The 20802-nt window shown below is 31.4% G+C and overlaps 6 protein-coding genes across 6 annotated transcripts; all 6 read left to right on the forward strand.

Moving 5' to 3' along the window:
- Positions 1–35: 35 nt before the first annotated feature.
- On the forward strand, positions 36–2683 carry LOAG_00961 (hypothetical protein; the record flags this gene model as incomplete). The annotated part of the gene is made up of 5 exons (XM_003136501.1): positions 36–195; positions 670–748; positions 994–1029; positions 1262–1361; positions 2667–2683. Coding segments are annotated over 5 exons (392 nt in total), but the record flags the coding sequence as incomplete, so codon positions are not given.
- A 2672-nt stretch (positions 2684–5355) lies between these two features.
- Positions 5356–7267, forward strand: LOAG_00962 (hypothetical protein; the record flags this gene model as incomplete). The annotated part of the gene is made up of 3 exons (XM_003136502.2): positions 5356–5535; positions 6102–6255; positions 7170–7267. Exons 1-3 carry the CDS (start codon positions 5467–5469, stop codon positions 7265–7267), a joined length of 321 nt encoding a protein of 106 aa, XP_003136550.1. The 5' UTR covers positions 5356–5466.
- A 1035-nt stretch (positions 7268–8302) lies between these two features.
- On the forward strand, positions 8303–8503 carry LOAG_00963 (hypothetical protein; the record flags this gene model as incomplete). Its single annotated transcript, XM_003136503.1, has 1 exon — positions 8303–8503. The coding sequence occupies one exon, from the start codon at positions 8303–8305 to the stop codon at positions 8501–8503; it is 201 nt and encodes a 66-aa protein (XP_003136551.1).
- Positions 8504–9244: 741 nt separating this feature from the next.
- Positions 9245–12969, forward strand: LOAG_00964 (hypothetical protein; the record flags this gene model as incomplete). The annotated part of the gene is made up of 9 exons (XM_020445607.1): positions 9245–9319; positions 9629–9782; positions 10100–10282; positions 10406–10476; positions 10692–10810; positions 10993–11120; positions 11733–11922; positions 12250–12538; positions 12904–12969. 9 exons carry the CDS (start codon positions 9245–9247, stop codon positions 12928–12930), a joined length of 1236 nt encoding a protein of 411 aa, XP_020303951.1. The 3' UTR covers positions 12931–12969.
- A 1010-nt stretch (positions 12970–13979) lies between these two features.
- LOAG_00965 (hypothetical protein) lies at positions 13980–16532 on the forward strand (the record flags this gene model as incomplete). Its single annotated transcript, XM_003136505.2, has 6 exons — positions 13980–14002; positions 14256–14437; positions 14626–14744; positions 15163–15329; positions 15739–15870; positions 16337–16532. The coding sequence occupies 6 exons, from the start codon at positions 13980–13982 to the stop codon at positions 16500–16502; spliced, it is 789 nt and encodes a 262-aa protein (XP_003136553.1). The 3' UTR covers positions 16503–16532.
- Positions 16533–17738: 1206 nt separating this feature from the next.
- Positions 17739–20540, forward strand: LOAG_00966 (hypothetical protein). Its single transcript, XM_020445608.1, has 9 exons — positions 17739–17866; positions 18148–18190; positions 18339–18518; positions 18730–18897; positions 19198–19272; positions 19517–19588; positions 19765–19845; positions 20018–20196; positions 20327–20540. The coding sequence occupies exons 4-8, from the start codon at positions 18820–18822 to the stop codon at positions 20126–20128; spliced, it is 417 nt and encodes a 138-aa protein (XP_020303952.1). The 5' UTR covers positions 17739–17866; positions 18148–18190; positions 18339–18518; positions 18730–18819; the 3' UTR covers positions 20129–20196; positions 20327–20540.
- Positions 20541–20802: the final 262 nt, after the last annotated feature.

Consider the following 20802-nt stretch of genomic DNA (forward strand, 5'->3'; position numbering starts at 1 on the left):
ATCTCCAATTGAAATCGAATCCGAACAACATGCAGGCGAACCGGAACGTTTCGTGCGTTCTTCAGAATCAGTAGCAGGACAACAGTATCCAAGGAGTGAGTCAACATCACGAATAGGTGGGAGTGGAAGAGGTACAATACGTGAAAGTGGGTCACGTGAATACACAGCTACCCGAACTACTCGTCAAGTGGTACTGTTTTTTGTTATATTACTTTATTAATTTCTCATTGTTTAGTGGAATTTTGATTGAGTCTTAATTAAAGATGCCGTGATTTCCAAGACACCAAATAAATTTTGATAATAATTGTTATCATTTATTGTCTTTTACCACCTATTAATAATAACACCTATTAATAATAACTTTTACTGCCAAATACTTGATATTGTCACCTACATTGTCAATTTAAAGATTCCTACACACCTGATTGATTTTGAACCTCCTATTACTTTTGTCTCATGCAACGGAATGATTGAATAACTGATTGATTAATTGATTGATTGATTGATTTAAATGCAAATGATTAATTAATTAATTGACTGGTAAAATGGACCGTTTTACTTCCAAAAGTTATTAGATAATCGTTTATTTGTTAATTCTTACTTATAGTGATGATGGCTGAATAATGATAACGGATAGTTATTATCATTTAATATTTGTCCCTATTTTAGGCAGACGACTATGATGAAAAAGAAGCATATAGTCAAGAGGATGAAATTGATGACGCCGTCTTTGACAGAACCACCTAAGGTTTTTTTTTTTTTTTTTTTTTTTAAACTATGTTGAATATATCATACAAAAAGGATTGAACTTTGGCCTACATATAAGAAGATTGAAACAAATACGGAATATAGCTTAACATGCTAAATGACTTGCTAATAATTAAATTAGTTAAATCACTTACTTTTAAAAGTAATTTGATATCTTAATGAGTACCTATTTACTGCATCAATAACAGAATATGTTGATGTCCTAATATATGATTATATATTTAGGTAAGTTTGAGAGAAGCTGGAAAGATACATTGCCATGTATTTATTGATTAATTAAGATTGGATAACAGCTATTAATTAAGCGAAAAACTTTAGGAACATTTTTGTTGGTCAGTAGTAATGGTCAGTTTTGCTAATTGTGTAGCAAAACAGGAAAACAGAATTGTTTGACAACGAAAGTTCCGTTGAAATTGGTTGATTTGCTTGTTTGAATTGCTGAAAAAGTCAATTGTTTTTTAACAGGAAATTAAATCAAATTAAATTTTGACAGCTTTCTACACGACGTGATTTTGAACCAACGGGATATGGACACGGTGGAATGGAGCGAAGGCGTAATGAATTGTCCACTACGACCAGATCACATGAGACAAGTTACTATTAGAAATGATGTCCTTTGCTGATTCCACAATCATGACTTACTTTGTAGAAACTTTTTTTCAATTCCGCAATTATTCAACGGACTTATTTCTTAATTTGATACAAATTTTATTGGACAATCGAAGTGTAGTAATAACAATAATAATAATAATAATAATAATAATAATAATGTCAGTTTAAATTTAAAATCAAATTGAAATTAATTTTTTCTTTGATTTATTCCTAAATTTTTTGTCGTTCAATCGTTGTTCTTTGCTTGACTGATCAACTTGATTTGTTTCGGTCATTTTTTGTATTAATCCATCAAAATATTTTCATGCAAAGTTTTTCTTTCCGGAAAAATATAGGGAAAATGAAGAGAATAAGAATGAACAGCCTGTAAGCGACATAAATACAAAAATCGATTTGTCACCACGATCGTTCGATAAACTAAACTATCAGATTGATATTTTATCTGATAACCTTAGGTTGCTTAATATTCTAGCAAAAAAAAAATTACACTAATTTTGCAGAAATTTAAGTTTCAATTTTTAAATTTAAACAATTTTTCATGCCATCATGAATAAAATGAATTTCACTGCCATGTTATTAAAGCATTATTTAATAATTTCAATGCTATCGCTTGCTTTTTTTCTTTTGTGCCTTTTTTTATCTGTGAAAATGTACTACGAAAAAGTGCCTAATGCCTAAATATTCTTACTTGGCTTTTATGACTTTCTTGGACATTTTATTGTAAACTTGGCTCTCTAATTTGCATACTTTTTGATTGCTAAATGAAAATAAATCAATGTTTGTTTATGCTATTTCCAATCTTTATCCTTTTTACTGCCATATTAGTTGTATTTCTTTCAAACAACAACTTCAATCTGCTTAATTCTGCTCACTTTAAATGAAGAGATACTTCAGTATTTACTTGAAATACGTGAGATGATCTAAGAGTAGACGTAATTGGATGACTTACAAGTCCTTCAACCTGTTTTTTAATGATATCAGTACACATATAACTCTTGTCACATATTATCGCCTCACGTATTTCTATAAAAAATGTACGACAAAAATTTTTTGCGTTTATTTCAAAAAAAAAAAGAAGTGTGGATTTGTGGAACTAAGAAATGAATTACTGAAAATAGTTTATTATTAAAGCAAAATTTCATGAAGTTTCAAATTTGAAATTTCTGAAATTTGCTTAAGTTGTAATTTAAATTTTCAACTTGAACGCAAGTAATCTTATTTTAAGTTCTCCTTTTATAGCCTTTCATCATTTCTAATTTTGAATGAAATGCTTGAAATTTTTTAAGCTGTACCTTATAATTGAGTATTTATCAGTTTTATTAGCAATAAAACTGCCCCATTGTTTTGTTTATCGCATGATATTATTGATAATTGTAACAAATGGCAATCATCTCTCGTTATAATCATTGATAATTTAGCCGTAAAAAAAGCATTAGATCTTTTTGGTATCGGAAGAAAGTTTCCGGTTCCTGTTTGCTTTCCGGCTAAAAGATTTCCCGTTATTTATTATCGTTTAATGATAATATAATCACATAGTGGAAATACTTTAACCTTCCGGATGTGACTGAAAACATCAATTCGGTTGGGAAATATAAATGTAAAATGGAAAAATTCTGAATTGGAAAAGATGATTCATGTGATTGAAATTTTAAATGTTTCAGCAAATACTTCAAAGGAATAATACTATTTGAAATCTTCTCCGATCACAAACCATTATCTGACCATATTGACATAAGCTAATGGGACAGTCACCACCATCTATACCTGAGATAGAAAGCAGAATTTAGGGGAATCAGCCACTTCATTGAAATTAAATAATCCATCGATTGTGAGACTGCTTACTACATCCTCTCTGTCGCACACCAAACTGTCTCTTTCAACTCAACATTTGTATACAAACTTTTGCATCAAGCTGAATTTCGGTTCTATCGTCAACATTTACTCATTACATTTAATGGTTCCCAACTTTTTCCTGACCAGAGACCACTTTTGACTTTTTCATTTGTAGTAATGACCACAACTTTCAGAAATCATAAATTTTATTGATATGAAAATAAACTTTAACTAAAACTGTCAACGTATTAGTTTATCAAACATTGATAAGAACAGCCTCTCTTGTTTTCTACACATTGCTTCTCACTCTCACGGACCATATTTTAGTTTTATCATCAGACCATCGGTTGGAAACTAATACATTATATGAAGTAGAGGAGCTTGTTTATTTGTACAGATTGCGACATTTGTAGCGTTTTCAAATTCTTTGAATTTCTTATCACTTTGCCGTTTACAACCTGACAAACAATTAGCAAAACCTTGATTAGCTGATACAATTAGCCAATGTTGCTTATTTCCATAACAATCAGACAGGTAACTGATTTAATCTAAAAGTTAGGAAATAATTTCCCTAACTCAGCTTAGATCATATCTAACATTTACTTTCAATATGATTAATAAATTGTCGCAATCATGAACCTATGGCCTTATAGTAAAGTAAGTATCACATTTCACACACACACACACACACACACACACACATACATACACACACACATACAGGTCTGCATATTGCGACAAAATGTCCAAAAACACTATCAATTTCTTCTCAATGACCTCCGACCTCATCTACATTGATGATCATCACAACTGGTTTATGTAATTTTGTGGAATTTGCCAATTTTCATCCTTCAAATAGATGCTTTTGTGATAATAAATTTCTACACTTGTTGATTTTTGATTTCATACATTGCTAGACCCATTTTATAGTCTTTAGCAAAATCTCTCTCTCTCTCTCTCTTTTTCTTTTCTCGTTTCTATTCTGGCCACTGATAACTACTTATCTCTCTGTTATCAGTAAAGATAACTCGAAGATTTTTCATCATCTTCATTCTATTCTTTTCACATTTCTTTGTCATCGTAGTATTATTCTTATGCATATTTTATGTCACTCTTATTTTAGTTTGTTTTTATTTATAAAAAGAATTGGATAATGAAATAAGATATGCTTCATTATGCATATTTCATTCATATTTATTCAACTATACGTGATATTTAAATACGCCTTAGACGTTTCAAGTTGATAATTGGGAAGCAATCCATTGATATCATCGCTAAACATTCTAGTTCGGCGAGCTAAATTTCCAATCTAGAGAACAAAAAAAAGAGCCAAGAACAAAGATTTCTCTATTCCGGTCTAGGGAACAAAAAAAAAGAGCCAAGGACAAAGATTTCTCTATTCCGGTCTAGGGAACAAAAAAAAAAGAGCCAAGGACAAAGATTTGTTTTCAATAAGATCATTTGGAAGTTAAATATTGGAATACAATAAATGTTCCCTAAGAGTAAGTAAAGTAATCTGTATATAATTGTTATTATTTCATTGCAGAAATCCCTTCTGCTTTGGATGATTCATCGTTGTAAAGTTGACTCATCGAAATTTGCATTGGTATGCATGCCATGCATCATTGGCAATGCAATCAAGTAGATGCACGCACATACAGACACATACATACACCTTTCCTTCTTTTTCTTTTGCATACCTGTCTATTTAGTAAGCTAATAGAAAGAGAGTTAAATTAGATATGTTTGGTTTGCTTGAGACATTCTATCATTTGTTTACTTACCTTCTAAAGTTTTGTTTACTATTTGGTATTCTTGTCTCAATACTTTTTTTTTTTTCAGATAATATGAAAGAACTAGTGGCTAGGATAGATATCCTAGGGCCTAACTAATTATCTTGGCCATAAAATCATCCATAATTAAACTAATTTAATCCATGCATGATACTCTTTTTAGTGATAGCCCTCAAATTTGTTGTATTACTTATCATTGATAATAGGATCAGATCAGTAGTACAGCTCTTGTCTTTCTTTTTTGTTTTCAATTTATGTTAATTAATTAGCTTCTCAACTTTAGAAGTTCGGAAATACAAGGTTATTGTTAGATTTGGATGTAAATATTTCGAAATATTGTCAAGTTATTTTTCCGGATATCGATGGATGTCATTTATTCCGGATGTCATTTATCGAATAGATAATATGCTTATCACTGTATCAGTCATTTATTGCTACATATAAATGTAAAAGGGAAAATATGGCAATTAATCCGTGCTTTTGTTGGAATATCAAGGATGGTACTGTTACTGTTGGCCTTTGGTCATTGGTCAGTTAATTTTACTTTTATCTTGAAGTCTTTTAGTAAGGAATGCTAAACTTTTCCATTCTTTTTTAAGAAAAAAAACGAACAAAAATTTATATCTATCAAAATGTTAACAAATTTGTACAATCGCTGAAATCATTCGCAAAAAATTTTGTAATTCCTGATTACATTTGACAGATGTTTCAATTTCCGGAAAGGCTATTTCCATTCCTGAATTCTTGCTAACTTTTTTTTGGGTTTTTCTAGCTTCGATTTCTTTACATGAAAAAGTATTCAAGTTATTTAATCATTTCTACAAGATTATTAAATGTAAAAGGGATGATGAAAAATGAATAAGATTTGCATACAATAGCAATTCCAATTAAATTTGATTATTTTATTAATCGAATTAAGAAACGGGAAGTCATTATTCAAAATAACTGGCATTAGCATAAGTTCAAGTTAACATATAAAATTGATGACGCGTAATACGTGTAATACGTAAGAGACGTAAGAATCAACCTCAATTCCATTTTGTGTAAACATAACAATAATAAATGAAAAAAGATTGCATAACACTATCATTAAAGGTTTATTCATTGGCATCATTGGTACTATTCGGCTGGCAGTTGAATGTTATCAGTTCTTGTCAGACGGTGACAATGTCTCAAGCAAATCTTCAATGCGAATATTGGTGCCCATGTGTTGGTGCATCCCATGAACGTACAAGTACCCTGATACAGGGTAGGGTAGTACCATATATCTCACAACAATCTTTTCTTTGCAAGATAATATCCAGAAAGATAGTAGTAGTTAATGATTAAAGAAGAGATATGAATATTATGGAAGTGATATTTTCTAGATGTCAATAATTGAAATAAACAGTAAGTGGAATTAGAGAAATTCCCTCTTCTCATGTCTTAACATTCTCAAAGATAATTATCAATGGAGCATTCATAGAGGATAGATATCAAGCCTGATAAGATTGTCCGATAATGAATAAGTTCTAATCGAGAGTGATAAGGTTGTCCGGTAATAATTATATTATTGTTTGTGCTACTACTGAAGAATCTTGAATAGACAAAACAAACGAATGCAAGCACTCACATTTTAAGTAGTATCGAAGTTTTTTTTTTAGAGATTCAGGTTTTAAACCTGAATCTCTTTCCCTGTCTTTCTCATAAATTGTTCAACTTGCCCACATTTACCCGTACCTCATTTCTTGCATCTCTTTTACCTGTATCTCATTTCATTTACCCGTATCTTATTTATTTTATTTTCTCTACCTGTACTTACCTATACTTAGTTTATGATATACTATTCTGTTGCTCAATCTCTTCCAAATTCGAAATATTTTTTAGTTAAATTATTGTCAGCCGAATAGTTGCCAACTGCAAAAAGCAAAGGATTGATGAAATTTCAGGAAAAACTGAATGCTCCATTAATTCTATAAATTTTCAAAAGAGTTTGAAACATTTGGGGAGAAATTTCCTGACATTTCATTCCATTCTTTGGCTAAATTACTTCGCCGGGAAAGATAATTTATGGCATCTAAAAGAATTGGAAAAGAAAAGATTGGAAATGAACATTTCAAGTAGTTTTTGAAAATTTAACTAGCTAATTTTGCAACCTGAAATAGGATATTGCATATGTTCCAGGTGTACTCTATTGTACAGTTGGTACTATTCAGCTGGCAATCTTACGCAATCAAATACCATCGGGACATTGCTTCCAATCAACTAATACCCGCCCATAATACTTATGCCGATTACAACATTCCCTCATACATCGAGAACTACTATAATACTTCCGAAACCATTTTCTATACCGGTATAATTTTCATGATCATCAAAATTTGTATAGTGATTTTCTATACCGGTATAGTTTCCACAAAGATTTTCTATACCGGTATAGTTTCCACGATGATTTTCTATACCGGCATAGTTTCCATAATAATTTCCTATACCGATCATAATGATATGTACGTATGTAGTGGAACATGTAATAATGAAAAAGAATAGATTTTTTTTAACTGATGGTGAATTTTATAAAACTTTTCGGATTGGGAACCATAAAAACTCATACATATCATTTATCAAATGAAATATTTGTACTGAGCTTCCTTCACGTAACGTACATCACGTTATTTACGTCAACTAGCATATTCAATAACACAAATAACACCTTTCGTTATTTTATTAGAAATATAATTTTATCTATTATCTGTTATCATCATGTTATTGTACTATCATTAGGATATGCATTCTATATTCTATCTCTTTGCAATCCTTATGACTAATCATATCATTCCTATCCTTAAAGAATACGGCCAAGTTCCTATATCAAATTATGGACTAAAATTAGCACCAAACATTTTGCCAGTCGAATATGCCAACTGTTTTGTCAATTTGAACAATGTACATACACTTTGGAATGAAATGAATACTTTTATTTGAAAATTTAAATTTAAAATCTAATTTTGCAATTTATTTAAATTGGATTCAATAAAGCTCACATGGCTTTTTAATTCAAAATTTTTTAAAATTTCTTTACGGTTTTACAAAGAAATAAACCTTTATGAGAATCTGTTGTCTCTGTCAACTGTCTCATCGAAAATTTTCAACGATTACGTATATTTTTTGTATCTCAAAAAAAAGAAAAAGAAAAGAGAGGGAGAAAGAAAGGAGAGAGAGAGAGAGAGAGAGAGAGAGAAAGAGAAAATAAAAAAACTAGATGAAATAAGTTTGTTCAGATTTATGGCCTTATACAGTTGGCAATATTTGGCTGGCAAATGGCAGCAATAAAATATGAGAAAGATCGTGCAGCAGATACAATTCTACCAAACTATAATGAATACGGTAGATTGGATATACCTACTTATTACGAAAGCTATTGGCAGAGTCCTGAGGAGCGCTTTTATACTGGTTTGTACTTTCCGAATGTATCAATTGTTGGTAGACCATTCTTTCCTGGTCATCAACAAATCGAATGACCAATGATTAACTGGTCAAAATTTTTATGTCCTCAGTTTGTCCATCTTCATCAAACATTTCCTTGTCTGTAATATTTCTATTTATTTGCATAATTATTTACTCATTTCTTATTCCCAGTATGAATTAATTGGTAGATTTAGTTCTTGCATTTGTTTTTATAAAACCAAAACCAATGAAATTTAAATACCTTATTAATTTCATTTTCATTTTAATTAATTTCAGGTTTATTCGTTATTCAAATATTATGCTTAATCGCGTCATTTTTTTTATTATTTGCTTCTTGCTCACTCATTTATGGTGCTCATGTTGTGAGTTTTCATCTTCTCAAGCTTTTAATTTTGTAAATTTTTAAATATTTTAAAGTGAAAGTTCTTCATCAAAATATTTTAAGAATGACATTTATGAAACAATAATTGATAACAGTATACCAAGACCCAGGTCCATGAAACTTTTGAAACAGCAATACCGTATATTGCCAAAGAAATGTCACCAATTTTCATTAGTTGTTGAAAATGTTTGACTTTAGTATTCCATGTTTTTTTTTGGAGACTTGATGGACAACTGCGCCACAGCCTTATCTAATTTACAGTTATGTTTATCATTCCAGTATCAGAAATTAACCTTTGTAAATCTTTTCAACCTTGAATTAATCATTTTTATTTTGGTATTTACAATGTTTGATATGGCCATGGTTTCCATGTATGATAGCCAGTATACTTTGTACATTGACATACTGTATTATGTGGTGGAGCGGTGATGTTCGTGATTATTGGCTTGTACTTACAATTCTCGAAATGGTCACCATATTCATCAATGTTCGTTGATTTTCGTTTTTATTCTGAAAATTACTTCTCAGGTAAACTATCCATTATAATCATTAAATTAGAATTCAAATTCAGTTTTAGTTTTTCAATCATTTTAATAAACATGCTTATCACTGATTCCATCAAAAATATCATTTTGAGACTATGTCTAGATTATCAGACAGTTTCAATAATTCAAATGTCATAACCGGATAGTCTTGGTGATATTGGTTGACACAGAAACAAGTTCGGTTAATTCTATTAGAAAAAAGCAAAACTTGATTTAAAAAATTAAAAAAAAAAAATTGTAAGCTTTTTCAGGTATATTGTGTATTTGTTGTATTGTTGTTCTATCGCTATATCGGTGATCAAATAACTCATTACAATGAAAAAGAAAGAACATCATATCACAGGCCAAGAATGTACGATGAATTCAAGAAAGATAATTACCACAATGTCAACAATTATCTTCCTGGTTAGCAAATTCCTGAAAAGTTCCTTAAGATTGCAATAGAGAAAGAGCCATGAATTTGACGTATGATTTGGTGACACATTTGGATGACAATGAGGTTAAAAAGAGCCAAGAAATTGATGATGATAATGATGATGATAATGATGGATGGTGATGATGATGGATGATGATGACGGATTTGTATTCAATTTTGATAACCATCCAGAATTTATATTATTGATATATTCATATTCATATATTCATATTAATTCATACTAAGGCTTGGATAATTCAAGTATAAAGAGTGGTTTGAATTAAAGCATTTTACTTTTTCTTTACAGAACTGGAACAACCTGTAAAATCAGGTTATCGGAAAAATGAATCATCACGACGTGATCCGTATAACCATCTACGCGATTACACTATGGTACAGCAATCTGTCCCAACTACTCCGACCCAAATTCGAAAAACAACTTTTGCAGATGATTTAGTTACCACATGGGTCAAAGAGCAACAATCTATAAGTATGCTATTTTAAGATATTTGTTTTTTCACAAAACTTGGTAAAAAAAAGTATGAAATTGGGGATAGATTAAGAGCTGAAAGTTGGTAATAATTAAAATTTGTTAATTTTGAACCATTTAAAGAAGACTTACCAGATCATGCTAACAGTGAACCGATCAAGCAACAAAAACCAGAAGATATTTATTCATTGAAGGTAAGCTGCTCTTTTTGAATAAGGCTTGTGAGCCAAATATTAGCATTTTGCTTTTTTATCCAACAAAATAGGCATGAATGATTGCTCAATTTTGATTGAGCAATAAGATTAAAACTTATTGGCAGGTTGAGCAAAAAAAAAAAAAAAAAAAAATAACATTCGCAAATGAAGTTCAAAGGTCATAACTCTTAATTGAGGTAAATTTGTATTTTCAGCATTCCTATTCCGTACCATCAGTTAATGCTAAAACCTCGGGTGCTAGATGTTGTCATCGTCATCGACACAAGCATTGTCATCGTCACCACCAACATCATCATCACCACCATAAACATCGGTGATTAATTTTTATAAATTGGAACCTTGTTATCATTTATCGCTAACATTTTATTTCTTGGTTCGAAAACCGAAGATAGCAGCCAAGATTGTGTAGATTACATTACGAAATGAAAGTAAAGGTAACTATTTACTAAAAATCAGTTTGAAGCAATGAACAATTTTATAACATCAGTATTGTAGGTCAGGTTCACGACGACATGATCACGGCGATCATAGTAATCATTGTCGACGAAGAAGTTGTTCACGACATCGCTATCATTTCCCTTCCCTAACAGGCAGTTCTGGATCGGTGAGCACTGATTACTCAGGTAATTATCCATCAATGTTACCATAAAATCTTATCAGCTCATATCACTCTTCTTTAATATTATTTTTATTACATTTATATCATAATTACATTACTCTTCAAAAAAATTTTATAGTCGAACTGAGATGCTTTTTGGGAAAGTGATTCACTAATAAATAATACCGTATGCCTGCTTAGAATAACTTCCATATGAGTAGGCTTGATGTATCATGTGGTACTATCTTTCAGTGATACTATCTTCTTTATCATATCTCTACTATCTTTTTTGGTTTTGAAGTACAAAGGAGAAAAAAATATTTGTTTGATGACCGAATTAGATTGCATAGTTGTCATGCACCGTTTACTTCTTTTATTGGTTATCTTTGCCTTTACTCCCTAAAATAAAGGTTTCTTGAATGTAATGAAGAAAAATCTGACACCTTAATCAGTGGAGTGTAACTGGAATCGAAGTGTGATAATTTTGCTCGAAATCCATACTCGATTTTTGTCGTTAGAAACGTACGCTTTAAACCATAGTATAATATGATATATAATAGGTCAAGGTTCAAGCAACATTAGAATACATGGGTTTGGTATTATGATAGTAATCCGAAATTCATGACAGTATTTGCAGATAATTCGTATCTTATCAGACGTCGATCTCGAAGCCTTGAAAATGGTAGTACGGAAACAGATGATCTCAAAATATCTGAAGGACACAAGTCACGGAGGGCAAGATTTGAAAATCATGATGATTTACAGCGATTTAAAGACTATCAACGTGAATCACGGAAGTCGAAACATAGCCGGTATACTGATAAGAAGTTAGCATTTTATCACTATTTCAGTGAGACTTCTGTCAGTTTTGAAGAATAATTTTAAAAGTTCTAAATTTTCCAATTGCAAGTTTTAAGCGAAAGAAACCAAATATTTCTCTTTTAGCGTTAATATGTGGTAATATTAATATGTGATAGCATGTTGTACTAACTTGTTGATCAACTATTTCTTGGGTTATGGCTGATCGATTTTCCTCAGAACTTTCCTTCCTGTTGAAGACTGATCACTTTTTGAAAGTATCACGTATTTCAACAAACATATTGTAGTGATTACACGCCGAAATTTCGATTTAAATTGTAAAAATTGTTTTGCAGGACTTCCAATAATGCTTCACCAACCGTTGCAGTGCAGACAGATTCCGCATCAGCACACTGGCCCTTGGATCCGCACAAAGGATTAACGCTTCCGCAACAAATCATCATCCCACCGTCACGTGGAAATATTGGTCCAGATGGTTGTCCACAACCACAAACATATCAAATTAACTCTGAAATAAGGATTTCATACGATCAGAATGGTAGACCAATTCCACATGAAGTTTCCATTTTGTCCAGGAAAACAGAGAATACGGAGCAATCAGTCCCAACATATTCACAACCTCGAGTTAGTCTTTCTTAAGCATATTCTAATCTTTTGAGCAACAATAATATTTGATAAACAAGAAGGACGTATGAATGTGGAATGACTAAGTGCTTGAATCTTTTGAGGGATGACACAGATGTCGTTAGTATAAAAAATATCACCTTTGATGGCACGTATAAATTCTTGAAATAGGTATAGTTTAAGTCAATTAGTCCGCAACATCTATTCAGTTTTTGATTTTTAAAAATTATGTTTTTTATTCTTGTTTAGTTCTCATATTTCCACCTGTTCCAAGTAATTTCGTCCCTTTAATTTGACTCTTTTTAAAAATCCAGTTTCATTTGTGCTTTTCAAATATCTTTTCATTATTTAAAATTTAATTTCAGCCTTACTCAGTCACCTCTATTGTGTGATGATTATTGACGTATTGCTACTTATCACTTATGCAAATCTCAACACTTCATTTGTACGTTATCATTTTCATTTTTGAATAATTTGTTCCAAATAATATAAGTAACTTTTTCGAACGAAAAAGAAATAGCGTGAAATGAGGAAGGAATTTTCAAAGTGAACATTTTTAAACGTGAAGAAAGCGTATAATGTGTATTTTCTCTTCAGATGATATTAGTGTCTGAATTGGAACATGTTATGATCTGTGTCTTGTGATATGTACGTGTATAAACAGTACACTTCAATCCATGTGTTTTGCGAATTTTGAAAATCAATATGAGAGGCTATTAATTATAACTGATGTTATTAATCATAACTAACTCACTTCTACATTATTAATTTTAGAATTTTGAATCTCAAAAAAAAAATGATTTAATTTGAAAACTAAAAAAAGCGGAAAAAGACATTTGAAAGGTTAACCAGGAAGTGAGGATGATCCAGTTCATATAACCGTATCATCACCGCATATTGTAATATTTTAAGCGTTGATGTCATAATGAATACAAATGTGTTAATGAATATAAGTGCATTAAATATCTCTTAAATCGACAAATGTTTCTCATTCTCGTTCGGTGCAATGATAATTCAGGACATTTAGATAATGGTTTTCCTCAGGTCATTTACTTTCCCCAAGGTATCTCATATTCAAACCAACAAGCTAATTTATTCCATTCATTTGGAAAAAAATTCGACAGGTATTGCACAACATACTGGTGATAGTTGAACAAATGATGACACATGATGAACAAGATACGTGTCAAGACACATGTCATATGAGAAAGGTGAGAGGTCAGACATATCGCGTACGCATATGAGATAAATTATAAACCACCAATAAGTAGAGAACTCTGCATGTTTTCTAAACCAAAAAAAATTAGCGAATCACTCTTCGTGAAAGAATAACTTCAGTTAACGCCGACTCACGTATTCAGACAGTTCACGTTGCAACATAAGGAATGTTCGAAGTAATTGCAGTGAATCTTGGGATAAATGTTGCACAATATCCCAATGGATGGCAAGGAGTGGGCCGCGTCTGTTTGTTACAGTATGAGTTATAATGTTCCTGTGAGGCGAGTACTGTGTCGAACTGCCGTTACTTTAATGAGTTACTGCAGATGTGTGGTATTATTTGAAATGGTGTGGTGGTGATATTTTGTTGATGGAAGTTATGTAAACAGTTACTTAATTAATGGAATTAGGTTCATATCCTCATCGAATTGATAGCTGGATGGAACTTGAAAAGTCTTGTCGTGAGATTGATTCACGCAATAAAAAAGGCTATTTTCAGAGAAATGTTGCATTCACCTTTATGGCCACTTCTAGTATACTTAGCGACAATTGTGAATGGGAAATTGGATGGCCATCACGTAGATAAACACAATGAGTTTCATTCCATTAATGGTAGCTACCTGGAGGAAAAGCAGCGCAAAGCATACCATGATCACGAGGACTTATTCGGAGCTAAAATGTGTAGGGCTGTAATGTTTCCTTCATGTTACAAGTTCATTTTTTTTACAGTGATTCATATTCTCCAAGCCAAGTGAGATTTTAAAATTTGTGGAGTGCATGTAACATATGTGCTACCCATTTTAGAAACGAACTAAGTTTGTGGTTGTTTAGCCTTATTGGACTCATCAGAAAGTGATGTTTATTTTTAGACAGAACGCTCTTTTCGGTGAAGCGTCGCGAACATTTGAATGCAGTGAAAAGCTTAATGGCTATGGATGAGAAGAAGCAAGAAAAGCTTCTTCTTGAATTGGTGTTCAACATCATTAAGGTTAACACTGGCTGACTTCGAGAAATTCTTTCATACACAAACTGTCGGTTTGTAGGTCGTACTTTACCCGTGTGAGCTAAATTTCGAATGAAGCAGAATACTGTAAATCAGGTCTTTTTTTTTCTTAAATTCTGCAAATTTTATTTGAATTAGATTCTTCAGGTTAGTTTAACTTCTGAAGACATGTACAGATTGAAATTATTTGTGAGACAAAGTTTGTTTTGTTTAGTCCTATCCTATAATTTCTGTAGTACGAAAGAATTTTGTTAAGGGTAATGAATAATTGCTAAGTGGAGCAAGGAAAAGGCTCTTTCGTAAGCTATTCTTTGGTGATTGTTTTGTGGAAATAATTGCAGGGCTTATTTGAAGATTTTGCAGTGCTGTGTAATATGGGAGGAAAGTAAGAAAATAATTGTAGGTGATGGGTAATGCAAAAAATATAGTTGAAAAAGCAAACTTCAAGCCGAATGATACATTCCCTAGTGAAGAACAAAGCAGTTTGAGAGATGCTATTGGAAATATTGTCGAAAATACAGCATTTTACAGTAATTTGGTGTTGTATTTTCCGACAATACTGCTCGACAGGTGGGAATTAAGCTACTTTATTTTGTAGGTTGTTACGTACATGCCACTGCAAAAATTTACGCTTTTTTGACTTTTAATTTTCCTGTACTTAATTTTTTGGAATTCAGAATTTTCTGGTTTATTTTATCGTTTTAGTAAAAAGGAGAAAAAAAAGGATAGCATTTAAATAAATTTAGCTAGCCCCTTCAAATATTTTAGTATTTTAAAAGTATTTTAAAGCTGACAGCGCAACTTAGCGGATGGTTTGGACACTCTTTTTGTTGTAAACGGTACTGATTGAAAGGGCTTTATCTTGAGGGACTGATGTTTTGCTTGTTGCGATACTGGTTGAGATTTGGTAAACTAGTTTCGGTTTCAGTTGACGTGAAGTTTCATTTCATTTCTTTGATTCATTATCGACATATTACAGATACAAGAAAGATATCGACTGGCAGTTACTATTTGCCTGGGCCTATAAATTTACAACAACATCACGGTTGCATGATGATGCTGCGGAAAAATTGCTGGACTTGGTTGGGCAACAGTTAGAAATCATTCCAAGGTTATTTCGTTTTATCATTCCAAAAACAATCTTTCTACTTTCTTTTTCGAACAAAAGGAACAAAATAAAATATCTCGAACAAATAAAATAATTTTTGGAAATGATTTAGTTTGTTTACGATGGAATAGTTTTACTTTATCCCTCCAGTTTAAGTGATTCCATCATCTTTACTTTAGATGAGCATATATTAAACTGTGATATATGTTGCAGGACTGTAGATAATTTGCATCCATATGATGGGTAAGACCTTCGGTAACGAAAGAGCCATTCTAAAACTTTATTTTCAAATTTTTTCTTTTACATGATCCATATGATAGAAAAGCAATGAAGGAAGAGTTGCAACGGGAAGCATGTACATTGGTAGGCGTGATATATGTTGCAGGACTGTAGATAGTTTGCATCCATATGATGAGTAAGACTTTCGGTGACGAAAAAGCCATTCTAAAATTTTATTTTCAAATTTTAGAAGAGATGATTTTCATAATCCATATGATAGAAAAGCAATAAAGGAAGAATTGCAACGGGAAGCATTACGAAAAATGGAAGAAGCGCTAAGAGAAAAACAGGAACAAAAAAAACTGGACCGTAAAAAAAAGAAGAAGAAACCATCACTATCAAGGAATGAACTGTAATTCTATTATACAGCTACACTTTTTAAGCGCTTTATTTGTATTTCTTCTTTTGAATTCATTTTTATGTTGAAGTTTTTGCAGAAAACAAGTATTAGGAAAATTTTTATCAAATATGGATTTAAATTGGGATTCAGATTATTTTCAGAAATGTCAGAGGAGGATGATCTACTTTTATCTTTCTACTTCGTTCTTACACAATTGAGGCATTTAAATTTGGATTTTGAAAGTCACCTTGAATAAGGATTTATTTTCCTTCAAATTAAGGTATTAGTGGACTATCCGAATCCATTCTGTGTAAACTTGTTATTTGTATTTGTTTATTCGAGATATTAAAAAACTTCGAGGAAATGAAATTCTAATTTAACCGGAAATTAGGAAATATAATGAGATATAGAACTCTTGAAATCTGGAACGAAACTGTTATATTTACAATCAAAAGAAATGGTGAGGGTTGGAGTTTTGTTTTTCAATGTTTTTTTTTCTTGATACTGCTGTACCGTCAACTTGTATGTCATTAAGTAGTGGGATTATATTTAATTACTTTTCTATATTTCTGTCTGGTTTTAGCAACTCGATCGATTTTATTAACTCAAGTGATTTCTATTGTTTCCTGTAAGTACAGTTCTAAGCATTGTTGTAAATAAGTTAGTGTCGTTAATTTTTGAAATTTCAAGGCTGCTCTGTAACTGCTTTTAAAGTATTCTATTCCCCTTCCTGATTATTTTTACTTTTTCTAATCAGAAAGTAAAGATGAGACTGTATAAGATATAATAGAAATCTACTCTTTAACTCTTCTTAATCGCGAATTCGTATATTTTCGACATTGAAGTTACTGATTTTCATTGATTTCCATAAGTACAGCATTGCTGTAAATAATCCTTTAAATTTTGCTCATTCATTATTTTGTATTTGTATTTTTCACATGCATTGGTTTGTCTTTTTCTTTTTCTATCATTCATGGACTATGAATTTGTGTTGTGATTATATGCTAATTTACGCGCTTTTCCAATTTTGTAAAAAAAAAAAATTGCTTCAGGGTCGTATTGCTCATTGACACACTTAATGTTGCTCTTTTTGTATTGTGTTAGTTTTTTTTCCCCCCCCGAAATATTGCTAGTAGTATATCATTTTGCTGCTACCATTACTGAACTGGTTCCTTTTCATGACTGAAGATCTTAAAGCTTTAGGGTTGATAAAGAATTTACCTACGCTTGAGACTTCATTTGGTATGATTTATCAAATTTGTAAATGAAGCGCACTTTCAGGTGAATGAAACATGCTTTAATTTATATTACTGTACACATCAATGGCAGAATTCCCAGAACTAGGCAAAAATTGTTCGCTAGAAGCTTGCAAAAAACTCGGTTAGTTGGTTGCGGCCGTTTTCCATTTTGAGTGATAATCATTGTCATTCTAACTCATTGAGTGTTTGAAATAGATTCTTTAACTGAAATCGCAAATGTTTAATGCAGAATTCCAAAAAGTTGTCCTAGTGCGTGTGGTAGACAACGGTAATTGAAACTATTAGTTCGTTAGCCTTTTATTGAAAGGTTTTTGGAAGGAAATTAAATCTTTATAATATTAGCAAAACTCTTTAAATCGACATTTCGAGCCACTGATGAAATGGTACTTTAAATTTTTTAAGATTTCGTGCCTTTCTTCTGCAGCTATTGCGCGAAATATTTCTGGTACGTTTTTTCTATTGGTTCTTTCTTATCTTACTAGAGTTTTTTGATTCGTAGTAGTGTGTCATTTACAAAGATTCACTATTTTACCGTTGTTGTTTGAGAAGTTTTGAAAAGGAAATTTAATTGAAATAGATGATTATCCGTTTAGCGATGAACATCGATTTGATCATGGATGTCAGTTTAAAAGTCTAGATGCTGGACAATTAGCCACATCCAGCTGTGATGGTAGTAAACCATTGAGGAAATATTTATGCTCGATGAATGGTTGTTTCACTTTCGAAATTATCCAAATTGATTGTCAACATTGTGGATTTAATTTCTGCCTGAAGTAAGCATAAGAAGATTAGGTTTCATTTAAGATCTCTTCGTAAGGACAGAATTGGAATAACTTCTTGAATTTATTAAAACCGATTTATGATATGGTTCGAAAACTATATTCATCTTTTAAATAACTGGTTTGTTTCCCTTTTATTGTAATTTAAAGTATTTTTCTTTATTTCTATAGAAACCTTTTTACTAAAATATGCCTCATAATGCAGACATCGTTATCCAGAGGAACATCGATGCCATGCCAAAGATGTTGCGAATGGACAAATTAATAGAGATCTTCAGGAAGGATTGAAAAAAAGATGTTAATGGTTTTGGCTGCTGATGAAAGAGATATTGCTAAAGCAAGTTTGTCTTCACCACCGCAGAAGAAGAAACCGGTTTATTTCTTTTTTCTTTTAGTACTTACAATAATATATTTTGTGAATATTTTACATTAAAGTTAATGAATGCCATAGGAAGCGAAAATAATACTTTCTACATACCAGAAAAGGTAGCCAAAGTCTTTTATAGACGTATCTCATTGTTGCTATCTTTCCTGAGCAATCCCTATATAAATCTTTTTAAAAAAGAGATATATGATGGGATTAAAAAGTTAAGATTTTGAAGTTTGAAAGTTGAAATTAAAAAGAATTCTTCATGTTAGCAGATCTTGAAAGTGTTCAAATTTATTGTTTTAGGTGGATGAAACGATGCGAAGAAGAGCTGATCGAATAGCAGTAATGCGTCTTAAATCAAATACTCGAAATTGTAATGTAAAAACTTTTACGATCGATTGTTTTTAATTGCTCTTCGAAGTATTCCTATGTATTTATTAGCTTTTGACTCCATACTTCATTTATTCTTAGCAAATCACTTATTTAATTCATATTGTTAGGTTATATTTAGAATTCCATGGCAGCAACTACAAAATGGCATCATTCACAGTGAATCTTTATAGTGGCTTCATTATTCTATTATAATTGTTGTTGATACTTACAAATCACAGTTCTGTTACAGATTCCTGCTGCCGAGCAAATGTTTTTGTTCATCATAGAAAATCATAAGCGCGAACCAGTTATGATTTCCAAAGTATGTTTTACCAGAAAATTTTGGTAATATTATTCTAAGTTGTTATGCCAAAATTGTTCTAAAATTTTCCTCAAATAAGAGACCTAGATTTGTTAAAAAAATTATGTTTAGCAAGTTGCTGAGAATTATTATTTTCATCCAGATTTTTTACTCAATATTATTTCCTTGTTTTACAGCGCTGGACAATAGGACGCTGTGTTGATCAGATTGCCAATCAGTATTCAATACCAAATAGCAATGCAACTTTCGGAACTAAAGTATGATTTTCAAGATATTTAAGCAAAATTTTTTAAAACATTATAGAAGTAGATAATGCAAGTTAAAATTAGGCGTTGATCTGTTACTCCAAACTAAGAAATAGATATTTAAAACTTGAGAAGTTTGGAAGTGATATTTTTTGCAATTCATTTCATTTCTTGCCTGCTGTAGGTATTACGACTGTACTGTGAAACGGATCAATCGAGTCCTCTACCGATGGGCGATAATGTCGAAAAGTATTTGAAAGATTTTGCTAACGTTTTCCTCAAAAGAGACGAGTGAAAGTATGAAAGGAATTGCATAAAGTATTTAAGTACCTGCGAAGATCGAATATGAAAGCAGACATCTCAGTAGGTTTACTTGGCTTACCATCATGAAACAGAAAAGATTGTTCGGAAAAATTACCCATATTTACACCGTATTCTTGTCAATGGATGGTTCAATGAAACGGTTTGGTCGACGGCTGATAGTTTTTTTCAGGAAACCATTGTTCGACCTTGTGAAGCGTGAAAATTACACTATGGTTAAAATCCGTGCTCTAAAATGTTCTTCATTTGGCATATGGCGAGTAATAGATCACATAGTTAATTTCATCTTTTTTTTTTTAACATCCATGTTCAAAAAAGGTATTACTTGATAGTTGAGTATATAAAGCTGTGGTTGTTTATTTGATGCAACTACTAAAAATTCGGGTAAATATGAAATAATTTTGTGTACCTTTTTAATAAGTGATAAAAATAATTGTACTCCAATAAAATGGATGAATCGTTACTCACATATTTCTATGTGACAAAAGGCTCGTTTGTGCATACCGTGTCAAGGTTATTTATAAATGATATTTTGAAGTTTCAGGATGTTTCGTTAAAAGTTTGGATAAATGTAGGGAGGAAAGTTATTGTTTGATTGAAATGGTATGCTTGATCTGAGTGCTAATTGTATTTGATTTTTTCTTTTGT

This window comes from Loa loa (genome assembly GCF_000183805.2).
Source record: "Loa loa unplaced genomic scaffold supercont3.4, whole genome shotgun sequence".
In the NCBI taxonomy this organism is placed as follows: domain Eukaryota; kingdom Metazoa; phylum Nematoda; class Chromadorea; order Rhabditida; family Onchocercidae; genus Loa; species Loa loa.